A 15,418-nucleotide genomic window follows, 5' to 3' on the forward strand; every position below is an offset into this window, starting at 1 on the left:
ATTTGTTTTTATTTATTATTTTTTTAATATTATAAGTAAAATTCAACAATAAAATATTTGTAATTTATGACTGGAATATAATAATATATTAGAATATAATAATAAAACCTACAGATATAAAGTAAATAAATAACACCAGCTGAATATTGCATACACTTGGTAGATCTTATATATAATAATACAGAAAAGTATAATTGATATATATGTGAAAATAATATAATAAACTGCCCATATAAATAATCAGAAAAATAAGATAAAATAAGAAAAATATATATAAAAAATGTACTAATAATAACAACATTTTAAAGCTAAATATTTATTTTATTTTGGGATATTAAGGGATATTAAAGTAAAATTCAATACTAAAATATTTGTAATTTATGACTGGAATATCTCATATAATAATATAATATAATAATAAAACCTACAGATATATAGTAAAAATAGCAATATTTAATGGAATAAAATCAAGTAAAACAACTCATTGTATTTGGATCTTTGCCCATATAAAATAACATAAATTAGCAGTTCTGTAATACAATAAAAACAGTATTTTATTGTATGTATTTTTTCATATTAAACTGAATGTTTACCGAGTAGACTGTATATTAAAAAAATAGAGCAAGTATTAAAATTAGTCATCACAAAACAAATCATTTAGCCCACAAGGGAGTAAAATAAAGTCACACAATTAATGTAATTAATTAATTTTGCAGAATTGTTGTCATTCAGTCACAATGGAGGCTTTTTAAGGTCATGAATAGGATTCAGGTCAGGACTTGGACCAAAGTCTTGGATGTTCTTTGTATTCTTCCTGGTCCTGAAGTGGTAAAACAGTCCATCACACTACCTCCACCATATTTTACTGTTGGTATGATGTTCATTTTACAGCAAACAGTCAAATTAGTCTCGGCAGACCACATAGTACTTTCCCAAAGGTCTTAGGGATCATGAAGATGTTTAGTGGCAATATTGACACCAGCCTTAATGTTCTTTTTGTTCAGCAGCGGTTTTCATCTTGGGACAAGATAGTCACAAGACCGGTTGTAAAAGGCAAACATAAATAACGACTAACCACAGGGTGTCATGGATGGATGGAGCCATTGAGAAAAACTGTGGAACTTTATTTTTGAAGGGCAATCGGACAAGATGGCGATTTCACATTTCTCCAGGGCGACCGCACGCATGAGAGAGCCAACAGATAGCGGCGTGTGACTCAAATATGACTGCAGGTTTTTATCAGACAGTCACGGCACCCCCCCCCCCCCCCCCACTTCGGCCTGTGGCTTTGAAATGCAAGTGGTATTGTGTCTGAGGGCTCGCCCCATTTGTTTGCCTCTGAAGTCTAAAGGGCCCCCCCCCCTGCCGTGCATTCACTTCACTTTACAAGGTGTGTCGTTTAGCTTGCGTTGGCTTTCTAATCTTTTCACTTGACGGAGATCAAACGTGGGGCTTACGGTGCTTCTTCTCGAGGGGATCTTCTTGTTTGATTCACACGCTCTCTTTTGTCCTTGATAGCAACTCAACTTAACACTTAGTTCACTTTTTAGTTTCCTTATTTTCATTGTATTACAGTGAAATATATTTCATCAATGTTTACCAGCAGTATTTCCAGGTACACTGTGATGTAATGGTATAATAATTTTATAATAAGTATTAATAATAATTATTATTATTGTAAAAATGTAAATGTTATCACATTATTATGTGTGTTGTATTTTATTGTTATATTGAAGCATCCTTTCCTATTTTTATTGATCATTTTATAATAATAATAAATATAAAATATTATAACTACATATTTTTAAAATAAATTTAAATATAATAAATTGCATCAAATTATATTATTTATATGTAATTATGAAATATTATAACATACTACGACTATAATAATAAAAATAAAAATATTGGATGGTAATTTAGTTGGTTTTTAATCTACCTTTAAGAATTCTAATAATTGTAACAATAATAATAATTATTATGTGCATGTTATATTTTATTTTATATATTTTGTATTTTATATATTTTATATTTTAAATATAAATACTAAAATTATATCATATGTATTATATTTAAATGTATAAAAAATATGTTTTTATAATATTTTGGATATATTATTATTACAAAATAATAAATAAAAACAGGAAAGTCTGTATCAATAACTAAAAATATGTGATGGTAATTTTGTTGTTTTTTTAATCTACTTTTAAGAATTATAATAATAATTGTAACAATAACAATAATATTATTATTTGCATGTTATATTTTATTGTTATTGAAACAGACTTTCCTATTGTTTAATTATTTTGTAATAGTAATATATCAAAAATATTATAAATACGTATTTTTTTATAAATTCAAATATAATATACATGGTATAATTTGTATTATATATATATATATAATATTATTATAAATACATGAAATATAACATACTAAGAATGTAATGATAAAAATATTTGACGGTGAATTTCATAATCTACTTCTAACAATCCTTTCCTATTTTAATTCATATTTTTTAATAATAAATAACAATATATCAACGCTATTATAATTATATATTTTTATTTTTTATTATTTTATTTAAAAATGTTAATATAATAAATATATATAATAAATGTAACTAATTAAATATTCTGACATACTAATAATATAACAATACAAATATGTGTCAGCGTCTGTCTGTCTGAATGATGAAAGACTGTTAGAACAGGACACGCCCCTCCAGGGATGCAGCCAATCAGGAGTCCTCAGTGAAGCCCGACAGCATTGGGAGGAGGAAAATGGTTTATTGGAGCTCCTAGCAGCTTTTCCCGTCTGTGCTGTGGAGGAGAAGCAGCAGAGCAACACACACATTGCACACAGACACACACATACATACACACGCTCGCTGCATCCTGTGACTTGAAACAAAAGAAACTTTGTGCCAATTTGCCGAAAGCAAAGTGGAATAATGGCGAAGTGACTTTGAACGTAACACTTAAAGACAACAGGGTGGGACTATGCGCCAACTTCCTAATCACAACAACCGTTTTTTGTGTCATTTTTGACACACATTTGGAGAGCTGGATTTTGGATGAGACCTTGCCAGTTTTTGACTTTGACAGATTCTTTTTGGTTCTTTTTTGGGGAGGAAGATCTTTGGTAAAACTACACGGATTTTTCCAGACAGTCGACATGGAAACACTTTTCATATTCGGGATTATTCTACTCAAGGTAAGAAACACTCTTTTAGTCACAATAATACATTAAATTTTCGCTGAAACAACACATACACACGACTGCATTTATGATTGTATACCCTATTTGCGTGGAATTCTATATTTAGTATTATACATATACAATAACATGACTCGCAGTATGCTAACTTTAGAGCATTGAAGTGTCTCAGTGCTGTATGGCACACTTCCTGCAAACACACACACACACACACACACACCACTAAGAGCATACTGAGGAGTTTTCATGCTGGAAAAATGTATGCAACTTTTTTTTTTTTAGTGGGGAGCTAATGTATTCATTTATGAAAAAGGCCACCTTTCACTTTTCCACTTTTTCATGCCATCACAGTGGTGCAACAGATTAAAACAGAGCATCCAGCCGTTATTTCACTCGTAAAAGTCAGAAGTCAATAAATAAAACAAACACGTATGATTATATATTATTATTATCATTATCAGCGAACTATTATTATTTACTTATGGTACATCAAAGTCTAACTATATGTAGATATTACTAAAAGTGCCATTGGGTGTCGTGAAAACTTCATTGCTATTAATATAGTATTATTATTTAAATATTGTCAAAGTTTGTATTATAAGTACCTTACAATAACTTTTTTCAAGCTTTACTCATAATTTGTGTACAATACACTCAATTACTGTATACATATTACATGTAATACACACTCCAGGCCACTAGTTGGCGCTGTCTCTTTGTGAAACAACTTAATTCACGACCAGCAACTTCTCCCTGAAGTCTTTAAATACCGAACTCTTCGTCTTCTTCGTGTTATACGTAAGTGAAGTCTTTGGTAATTAATTTTAGCTTCCGGACACAATAGTTGTACAGTAAATGTTATGCTACAATTGTTATGAGAACAAACTTTAACGATATTCGCCATTGTTATCATGGCGACCTCCTTGCGTAGACCAAGACATTTAACACGCATGCGCAGCATTTGATGGACTCCCTTCCTCGTGATATGTAAGTGTGTATAAGTTGGTGTATATAAGTTAATACTTTTGTAATGAATGCCTTAGTTGCCAGTAAATGTACAATTTATTGTATGAGCATTATAACCATAAACGTATTATAAACGATATTCGCTATTGTTTTGGTGGTGTCGAATTCGACTCTGAAACTGAACATCAAACGCGCATGCGCATATGGGCCTACGTTTGCCTGTTGCCAAACGTTTCTTCCAAAAACTCTTGTTATCATTCGTTTTCAATTAAAAACACCCCTTAGTAAGCTTTTTTAAAAAATTCACTTTGGGCATCTGAAAATGTGGGTTCACTCTCAGCATTGCTGGGGTCTGGATTTCCGGAGTGAGGCAATTATCCTCATTTTCTCCACAATATTGCGGCCTATATAAAGTGTAAGGGGGTTAGCTTAGTTACCACAGTGTTTACATTGAGCATTTAAAGAGAGTCGCCTAAAGGGGAGTGGATTGGAAATTTCAACCACCGAACGACACTTTGATTAAAGATAATGGGTGTCTCTCGCAAGTCTGATTTACTATCATAGCTTTGCACAACGAGGCATCCTTTAATTTGCCTCGTATGCTTTTTTGTATATACTAATGACAGTAATCTACAGATGGAGGTGGGTGCTAGCTAGGCTACATCACTTGCCTCTAAGGCCGTTTCTGCTGAAAGAGCCTTGTTTTGTCGCCAAAGCATGATTGGGTCAGTGTGTCCAATGCGAAGGGAAGAAGAGTGCATCCCTTTGTGACTTTATTTTCATGCAGATTGGATTAACTGCGGACAGGCCATCACGGGTGCTTAAGGAAAGTCACTTCAAAGGCCCGCTATAAACATTTTCAGGGATGGAGACTGTGTGCGAGCGTGTTGACGGAGCGACTGCGGCAGCCGTGCAGTAGAGAGAGAAGAAGCCCCTCATTGAAAGCGCCACTTCTCCTCGGTGGTCCGGCTATTCCCAGTGGGGAATCCCTTTTCAGATTGCAACTTCTCATAGACCCCTAATGGGGAGGAGGTGGGGGTGGAAGCAACTCTGGTCCTCATTGGGTCCTTTTGACTCTTGACTTTCTTGGCTTAAAGGCAGCAGCAGATAAGCGTGTTTATCTTTTTTTTTTTTTTAGATACTTTAAGAGCGAGAAAACTTCTTAAGATACACTGGAAACTCTTAAGTGATGGTGGTTGATCTCCAATTTGTTCCCATTTTCTTTAATTCGGTGCCAAACTAAAAATGTATACTCGAAAATGTATACGCCCATAAAAATGTCATTTTCAAGGCATAGTTTAATAAAAAAAAAAAAAAATAGGATCTGTAAAAGTGGTTAAATACAAGTTAAAGCTCACTACTATGCCTTCAGAAATGTGCAGCACAGTTAAAAAATATATAAGTAACATATATATAAGTGTATAATATACAACAAGGAGGCAGAGGAGCCCCGGGTTGCCTAGTACAGGTACTCACCACTCATGAATTATTATTTAAAATGTACGTTTTTACTTATATTTATTACCAAATTGGTGTGGATGAGCTTTTTTATAGCCTATTTTTAATGTTTTTTTATTAGCAAAAATCATCAAATTGACTGTAATTAGTTCCAGAGTCAAACCATCAAATTGGAATAAAGTGTACAGACCAAGTTTTAATGTAATAACCAAGCATGTCTGCGTCTTGAAGATATTAATATAACATTTCTTTTGATGTTTTATTTGTTTTTACATTTGCATGGCGCGTCGGACGGATCAAACAGTCTTGCTCTGTAGCCCCCGGGGGCAGTTGGGTCCCCGCCCCTTTTAAAGATAATGAAATACTGTATTTTTTTTTCATCTTTAAAAAACGACGAGGCAAGATCACATTTTTAGAATTTAAATATTTGTTCTAAATGTAAATGTACTGTGTAAACAACATATTTGCAGGCACAGAAATATGGCTCTGATTTTATTTTTTATTCCAAAAAAGCATATGCATATCAAATTATTTAATGGAATATGATTCCTTTTGATGGAATTTTGTCATAATAACAAAGAAACATCTGCATAGTATTATGTTTTGGCCCAATTGAGATTTGAATTGAACTTGAATTAGCCCATAATGTCTGATCTGTGCATAAAAAGGTTATATGTCACGGTTGAAACGCCTGCTGTTAAGCATTATTGGCCATTCCATTCATAAAGTGGATAATGGCTTAGTCACCAGTCTGCAGCCCAGATGAGCGCTCCCTCTGTGGATGGAGGCCATATTTTTTTTCTGCGTCGGGCACCGATGCTAGTACCAGGCCCATAAAAAGCCCACTCATGCCATGTGAAATATATCAGACCTCCCCCAAAAACAGAGCCCACCATCTTTAAATATTTATAAGTTAACATTTAAGTAACGTTCAATCTGCGAGAGGGTTCTGTTTTCTGTGGTCCAAGCGTAGTCCTGGTCTGGCAAATCCAAACATCTTACTGGTTCCAGCCGGATGCCGCCACCCCCACGCTCTTAATACGTCTGATCTGGCTTTTTGAGGCTGGCGCTCAGATATCATCAGGCTCCTCTGAAAGGCCTGCACTCAGCTTGGGTGTTGTTTTTGGATGGAGGCAAGCCCCCCCCCGTGTCTAAATGGTTTCTCCCGTAATATCAGCGCTGAGTTTTTTTTTTCTTTTTCGGATTACGGCACAAAGTGCGTACTTTTGCTCGGAGGCGTTAACAGGTCGACGCACGTTGTTGCCGTTTTTTCTCAGACATCAACGGGTTGTTTAGCTGTTACTTTTCCCCTTTGGGTCAGTTGTTAGACATCTGTTTGCTCTCGTCACCCCCCCCCCCCCCCTCCTCGGGGCACAGTGGGCCAATCTGCCTTTAAATGTGTGCATGTTTAAAATGCCTGGAGAAGGGGAGTAGTGACATAGCGAGCCTCATCCACACACCTGCAGGGGCTCTTGGGGACTTCAAAGGTCCCCCCCCCCCCTCCACCCCAGACAGACACTCGCATGCTGGGCAGCCGTGCTTAACTGACACCCTCGCCCCGGGCTGGAAGTGTCCCCTTGATATGCCTCCCCCCCTCACCCACTCACTCTTTCTCTTGTCAAAATCCAGCCATTGTCATTCATTCGCAGCGGGCCGGAGGTGTCAAAGCTCCTTTCCTTCCTCCTCTTCTTCTTCTTCTCTCACCCCCCCCCTCTTCTTCTTTCCAGCGCTCCAAAGCCATCTGATTAAAGCCAGCCTCTGCTGTCAGGCGCCAAACCCCGCTGCACAATCTGTTAGGAATGTCTGATCTATCCCTCCTGTCATAACTCACGCTGGGCTCGCCATTACCCACTTGTAGATAAGGCCTCCGAGCACTTTAAGGGGGCCAAAACCGTCGCAGATGGAAAGATTAAAAAACGAATAAAAAAAAAAACATTTCCAGTCACCCACTGCCCTGCTTTTTTTTTTAATTTTTATTATGCACAAGTGGGATGTGTGTGATTCCCGTTAAGGGAAAAGCACCCGCTAAGAATGTGCTTATGTGCATGTGGAGATCCAAATATGCAAACCAGAATATGATATACAAGATTTTTTTTGTTTGTATTTATTTTTGTAAGATCGTATATTAGCATAATGTCCAGGCCTCACAATTTTGCATCAAAATTTTTACACTTTTTGTTTTGTTTTTATACAAACTTACTGTAAGTAAAACAAGCTAAGGTAATCAAATGAAACCCAAGTTGGTTTCAGCTTGAGGTCCCCAAGAGATTGCCCCCTTTTGCCCCCAGAATTCATGGTTCCATTTATCACAGCAAGTCTTCCAAGTCCCAAAACAGCAAAAAAGCTCCGGAGCATCACACTACCTCCACCGTATTTTACTGCTGGTATGATGTTCAAAATGAGTATTTTCCCAAGGGTCCTGGGAATTCATTCATTTTCTAACACTTATCCTCACGAGGGTCGCGGGGGGTGCTGGAGCCTATCCCAGCTGTCTTCAGGCGAGAGGCGGGGCACACCCTGTAACGGTCGCCAGCCAATCACAGGACACATATAGACAAACAACCATTCACACTCACATTCATACCTATGGAATAATTTGGAGTCGCTAATTAACTTAGCATGTTTTTGGAATGTAGGAGGAAAACCCACGCACTCCACACAGAGATGCCCGAGGGTGGAATCAAACTCGGGTCTCCTAGCTGCGATGCATGTGCGCTAACCACCCGTCCACCGCGCAGCCCACATTTGGAAATATCAGTTTTAAGTTGCGTGTTAGGTTTAGCGCTTCATTGTTGTTTATCACCCACATTGTAGGAGTAGTTGACGTGAAGTGATGCGGTAACTTCGTTTTGTTGCAACGTGAGCAAGTATGGCGTTCTGTTTGATGACCACACCCTCAAATTGTGCGTCACAAAGTCAACAAATGTGGCATTCAATGTCAAAATGAGTAAAAAAATACTCACGTTCTTTACATTCATACCTATGGAATAATTTGGAGTCGCTAATTAACTTAGCATGTTTTTGGAATGTGGGAGGAAAACCCACGCATGCACAAGGAGAACATGCAAACTCCACACAGAGATGGCCGAGAGTGGAATTGAACCTGGTCCTCCTAGCTGTGAGGTCTGCATGCTAAAATGTATAATTTTTTTTCTTATTTTGTTTCCTTCCAGGTTGTCCTTGGGGATGCCTGCGCCAGTGGACAGTTCACCGACTCAGGCCAGTGTTGCAGTTTGTGTCCCGCGGGCTTCAGAGTGTCAGTGGAGTGTGGAAAAGAGGACACCAAATGCACCCCGTGCCCACAGGGTGAGCAATTATCTCCTAACGTTACCGCACCAACATAGAATACCTGTCTAATTGTCGTCTTTGTCCGCGCAAGAGCCGCACGTCAGACTAACCCCCCGGCGGTGTGTCGTTTTCCTCTCAGGAACTTTCTCCTCTTCGGAAGACCTCGGCCATTGCGTCCCCTGCTCGCAGTGCCCGTACGGCGTCCCCACATTGGCACCCTGCTCGGCCGTTGAAGACACGCGATGTGAATGCGACAGCGGATTCTTCTACCTCCGATCCTACGCCGCGTGCGCGCCTTGTTCTAAATGCAACCGTGGCGAGGGGGCGCTCCAGCAGTGCGGCCCCAAAGGGGACACGCTGTGCCGGGTCTGCGGTCCTGGAACCTTCTCTGAAGAGCACCATAACACCAAACCATGCCAAACCTGCACACAGTGCTCAGACAGCGAGGTGGAGATCCGGGCATGCATGCCCAACTCGGACACACTCTGCATGGGTAAGCATCTCCATAGAGTGAAGCACCTTAGCAAGTAGTGCACTTTTTTTTTTGGGGCGGGGCTTAGACATGATTAATCAACAACCACTTCCACACTTTTAACTACAGTGCTGCAAAAAAGTGTTTCCCCCTTCCTGATTCACCTTCACGGCCCCATAGAGAAAGTAACTGTGATATATCAGTCTGGAAAAGGTTATAAAGGCTTTTATAAAGCTTTGGGACTCCAGCAAACCACAGTGAGAGCCGTTATCCATAAAACGGCGAAAACATGGAAGAGTAGTGAACCTTCCCAGGAATTACCGGCCAACCAAAATGACCCCAAGAGGTCACAAAAGACCCCACAACAACATCCAAAGTCGCAGGCCTCATTTGCCTCAGTTAAGGTCGGAGTCCATGACTCCAACGTAAGATTAAGACATTAAAACGAGTCTCAATTTTGCAGAAAACTGCACGGCGGTTGAGTGGTTAGCGCGCAGGCCTCACACCTAGGAGCCCCAAGTTCGATTCCACCCTTGGGCATCTCTGTGTGGAGTTTGCATGTTCTCCCCGTGCATGCGTGGGTTTTCTCCGGGTACTTCGGTTTCCTCCCACATTCCAAAAAAAAAACATGCTAGGTTAATTAGCGACTCCAAATTGTCCATAGGTATGAATGTGAGTGTGAATGGTTGTTTGTGTATATGTGCCCTGTGATTGGCTGGCGACCAGTCCAGGGTGTACCCAGGGGCCTCTCGCCCGAAGACAGCTGGGATAGGCTCCAGCACCCCCGAAAATGAATGAATGCCCAGGACCTTTAGGGAAATACTCGTTTTGAACATCATACCAGCAGTAAAATACTGTGGAGGTAGTGTGATGGTCCAAGGCTGTTTTGCTGTTTTCGGGACCTGGAAGACTTGCTGTGATAAATGGAACCATGAATGACCTTAAAAAGGCTTCATGAGCAACCTCAGCTCTTGTTAGCTAGCTATTTAGCTTCCTGGTTAGCAGTAGTGAACAACAACAGACGGAAGTGTAAACACACTGAGAGATAAAAAGAAGCTGAAAATAGTGGGAGGGCGTGGGAGGAAAAACACGGACATGTGGTCAACATCTGAGTCCACACCTCATCGGAAAACAACCCCCCCACCCACCCACCCACACTAACTTCCCAAGCAGGAAGTCAAAAAAGAGCCCACTTAAATCGCCGCCCGTCCAGCTCAAAGACACCAAATTGGGGGTGACCCCAGCAGCGCGTCTCCTCGCTCCCAAATGGCTACACTGGCTCTCCGGGAGGAAGGTCATCCGTACACATGTCATGACTCTTTGACCCCTGAGAGGTCACGGCGGTACCTCGTGGCGTTTGATCCTAAAATAGACAGCCTCACGGGAGGGCGACAGAAGCTGGAACAAGGGGGCAATGAAAGGTTTGAGAACCTCAGGATTATTCCTGGCGCCCGTTTGATGTCGTCACGGTGGATGCGTGTACACGGCAACGCAGTCACGCCGATTTGTCTCCACAGATAAAAAGCTCCACGTTCTCTCCGACGGATCCCGTGACACTCCGAGCTGGTCCGGCGTTGAAGAGGTGACACAAGGCGGAGGCAGCTCCGTACCCGGAACGCCAAAGTTTACCCCCCAGGATGGGAACGGCAGCAACAACATCCTGGCCTACGTGTCCGTACCAGCTGCAGTGGTCCTGGGGCTGCTGGTGTACGTGGCGTACAAATGGTACGTCTGCATCCGTGACGGAGCCTCGTCCTTGTTTGGATTTGAACACTTTTTTTCCTCACGTTTGTATCCCTCCTGCTACTCGCAGCTGGAGATCGTGTAAACAGAAGAAGGCTCTGTCCAAGGCCCGCGCCGCCGAGCTGGGGGCGTCTCCAGAAGGAGAGAAGCTACAAAGCGACAGCGGAGTTTTCCTCGACTCGCACAGTCTGCAAGACAATCAGCCCTGCAAAGGTGCGTACGCATGCCTGCTTCATATTTCACTTTTTAACCATTATGTCATTGGATGGTCATATCACCTTGTATGTCGGTACGTCACAAAAATAAATTAATAAATGAAAATGTTACTAAAATATTATGAAAAAATATAAATTAAATTTAATTAAATTATCACCTCGTACTTCAGTACGTGACAAAAATAAATAGAAAATGTTACTAAACATTTTTTAATGAAAAAATATAAATTAAATTAGATTATCACCTCGTACTTCGGTACGTGACAAAAATAAATAAATTAATAAAAAGGTTACTAAAATTGTTTTTATGAAAAAATATAAATTAAATTAAATTATCACCTCGCACTTTGGTACGTGACAAAATAAAAAAATAAATAAAAATGTTACTAAAAGTTTTATGAAAAAATATAAATTAAATTATCACCTCGTACTTCGGTACGTGACAAAAATAAATAAATAAAAAAATGTTACTAAACATTTTTTATGAAAAAATATAAATTAAATTAATTGTCACCTCGTACTTTGGTACATGACAAAAATGTTACTAAACATTTTTTTATGAAAAAATATAAATTAAATTAATTATCACCATGGTGTCATTGGATGGTCATATCACCTCGTACTTTGGTACGTGACAAAAATAAATTAATAAATGAAAATGTTACTAAAATATTTTTAATGAAAAAATATAAATTAAATTTAATTAAATTATCACCTCGTACTTCAGTACGTAACAAAAATAAATAAAAATGTTACTAAACATTTTTTTATGAAAAAATATAAATAAAATAAAATTATCACCTCGTACTTCGGTACGTGTTCAAAATAAATAAATAAATAAAAGTTACTAAAGAATTTTATGAAAAAATATAAATAAATTAATTATCACCTCGTACTTTGGTACGTGACAAAAATACATAAATAAATAAAAATGTTACTAAATTTTTTTTATGAAAAAAATAAATTAAATTAATTATCACCTTGTACTTCGGTACGTGACAAAAATAAATAAAAATGTTACTAAAAAGTTTTTATGAAAAAAAAAAATAAATTATCACCTCGTACTTCGGTACGTGACAAAAAAAAACAAAAAACCCACTTAAACTATATTAGGAAAGCAGGAAGTGAATTAATTAATACATTTTTTTTGTAAAGTTACCTTATTTTTTCCCTACAAAAAACCTATTGACGATATTCTAGATATATTTTTTCACATTAGAGCCCTCCAGATATGAAATAACATCCCTATAGTCACCTTGCCATTTCTATGACCCAATATAGTCGATGTAAGGTGACAAAATGTAATTAGCAGTTCCATGTTGCAACTTGAAATAATTTTACCAACATAGTACCCAACACAGTAGACTGGTGCCTGTCTCACTGAACAATTACTGACCCCTAGTGGCCAATGTAGGATACTACATCCAGTTTAGAAAACTTGAAATGTACTGACCTGCTATTTTTGTGGGCAGGCACCAAGCGGGACAGCAAGCAGGACACCCGCCTGTACATCAACCTGCCCCCCCACAGGCAGGAAGAGGTGGAGCGCCTCCTCCAGGAAGGAGCGGGCCGGGGTTGGCGTCAGCTGGGCCAAGCGCTGGGCTACGATCCCGAACAGCTGGACCTGTTTGGACGCGGCGAGGCCCCCGCTCGCACGCTCCTCTCCAACTGGGCCCTGAAAGAGGGCTCCACCCTGGGACTGCTGTGCTCTGCACTGGCACGCATCGAGAGGCCCGACGTGGTGACGGCACTCAATTGCCCCACGCAGGGCGTGTCGGTGGTGTGAATACCCTCCACCCCCACCACCCCCAGACCTGCACCACTATGACTACAGAGCACACCAGCTTCTATTTAGTCTTAATGGACACTTAGGAGTCTTTTTAATTAACAAAATAATATCGTTATCGCCACATGGTGCCTTTTTTACTGATGGGTAGCCTTCATTATCGTTTTTGCTCATAATTAGGGGGGGGTCACTCTGCATTTTGGTGCATTTGTTCCATAGAACAACGGCATGAACAGAGTGAGACCATATGGTTATCGCCACATGGTGCCTTTTTTGCTGATGTGGAGCCTTATTGTTTTTGCTCATAAGTGGGGGGGGGGGCACTCTGTGCATTTTGGCTAGTTTGTTCCATAGAACAACGGCATGAACGGAGTAAGACCATATCGTTATTGCCACATTGTGCCTTTTTTGCTGATGGGGAGCCTTCTCGTCATCGTTTTTGCTCATAAGTGGGGGAGGGGGGTCACACTGTGCATTTTGGCTGGTTTGTTCCATAGAACAACGGCATGAACGGAGTGAGACCATATCATTATTGCCTTTTTTGCTGATGTGGAGCCTTCTCATCATCGTTTTTGCTCATAAGTGGGGAGGTGGGGGGGTCACTCTGCATTTTGGTGCGTTTGCTCCATAGAACAACGGCATGAACAGAATGAGCCCATATCGTTATCGCCACATGGTGCCTTTTTTGCTGATGGGGAGCCTTCTCATCATCGTTTTTGCTCATAATTGGGGGGGGTTCACTCTGTGCATTTTGGCTAGTTTTTCCATAGAACAACGGCATGAACAGAGTGAGCCTCCCTTCATATATTCTCTTCGCCTGGTGACACCCCCACCATCTTGTTTACATGAGTATGACTCACTAAAATGTGCCGTATCGTTTCATACTACACATTTTCCTTTTTGGGATCACGTCCACGGAATACGCATAATACGACAACGCTAATCATGTTTGTATTGAAGCCGAGTCATAATGGAATAACTGACATGAAAACACTTGAAATCCTCTTCCTATCGAAACCACATGGAGTCCGCCACGCCACAGAGTGTCGCTATTATTATTAATATTTCAATAGCGCATATACATACTTTCAGTGGACGACTGTGAGGTAATATAAACACTATTTCCAAGCGCTTCCTCGCTGTGTACAATGACTGTAAATAAATGTGTGTTTTTTATCAACAGCCAAGAAAGGGACTTTGAACACAACACGCCTTCCCCTTCTCACTTTTTTTTTTTGTATTTATTTGACCACCCATCTTTAAATGTATGTGATGGCTTCGGACCATCACGCCAGACTCTTTGTGGTATTTTGTTTATATTTTTCAAGTTACTTTGTTTTTGGCTCATTCAATGAATAAATAATTTGTAATAAAAAGTTGTCATTTTTTTTGGTGAAATAAGGTATAAAATAAAGTAGCGACACTGCAACAATGCAGTGTAAAGTCAAGTAAACTATACTGTAAAATTAACAAAACTCTCACTCTGGACCTGTTGTGTTAAAAAAGGGCTGGAAAATGATTAATTTTTAAAAAAAATTAGATTAATCAGTTTCTAAATTAATCATGATTAATCACCACGAGCAACTGTCTGAAATATGCCCTGTTTGACTGTATTTAATGTAGATAAAGATAAATGGGCAGGCTTGAATATGTTTCCAAGTATCAGCAGCTGCAAATGTCAATCAAGCTAAAAGATAATCTATTTTTATGCAACACTGGTCTTTATAATAATAGCAGAACATTTGAATCACACTTGAACGCGTTACTACGAGCGATGAAGTTTAAAAAAAAAGCGTGTCAGACTGTGCGACTGCGTGGGAAGGCTCCACTGTGCTTCCGTCTGCCATCACAATATAGGTGTCCTTGTGTTATTATTATTATTATTATTTTGGAGGAGTCGTTCTGTGACTTGGGAAAACAGCCATGGGTATACAAAAAAACCCAGTTTATTATCTTTTAAAATGTTTGTACACTCGGTATGACAATGTGCTTACGCAATACTTACAGTCGAGTAGGGTGAAAATTACTTTGTACATAGAAAAATAATAACAACAACCCCCCCCCCCCCAAAAAAAAACAAAAAACAAGAAAAGATGAAATCGCCCCTTCTGTGCTGACATGAACCAGCGAGGGGTTTGGATGTGAGGGTCCCCCCCCCCACGTCCCCTGCATACACATTTGGTAATAATATAACATATTTACATTTTTAGAACCATGAAATGATTTTACAACGTTTTCTGTTAACTTAAACATTCCCAAAAAATGACTATT

General features: G+C 39.3%; 1 protein-coding gene across 1 annotated transcript; it reads left to right on the forward strand.

Moving 5' to 3' along the window:
• The first annotated feature begins 2,773 nt into the window (after positions 1-2,773).
• On the forward strand, positions 2,774-14,636 carry nradd (neurotrophin receptor associated death domain). Its single transcript, XM_058085707.1, has 6 exons — positions 2,774-3,216; positions 8,817-8,949; positions 9,071-9,424; positions 10,921-11,128; positions 11,217-11,359; positions 12,834-14,636. The coding sequence occupies exons 1-6, from the start codon at positions 3,178-3,180 to the stop codon at positions 13,145-13,147; spliced, it is 1,191 nt and encodes a 396-aa protein (XP_057941690.1). The 5' UTR covers positions 2,774-3,177; the 3' UTR covers positions 13,148-14,636.
• The last annotated feature ends 782 nt before the right edge of the window (positions 14,637-15,418 follow it).

The sequence above is a fragment of the Doryrhamphus excisus genome, chromosome 10 (genome assembly GCF_030265055.1).
Source record: "Doryrhamphus excisus isolate RoL2022-K1 chromosome 10, RoL_Dexc_1.0, whole genome shotgun sequence".
Lineage (NCBI taxonomy): Eukaryota > Metazoa > Chordata > Actinopteri > Syngnathiformes > Syngnathidae > Doryrhamphus > Doryrhamphus excisus.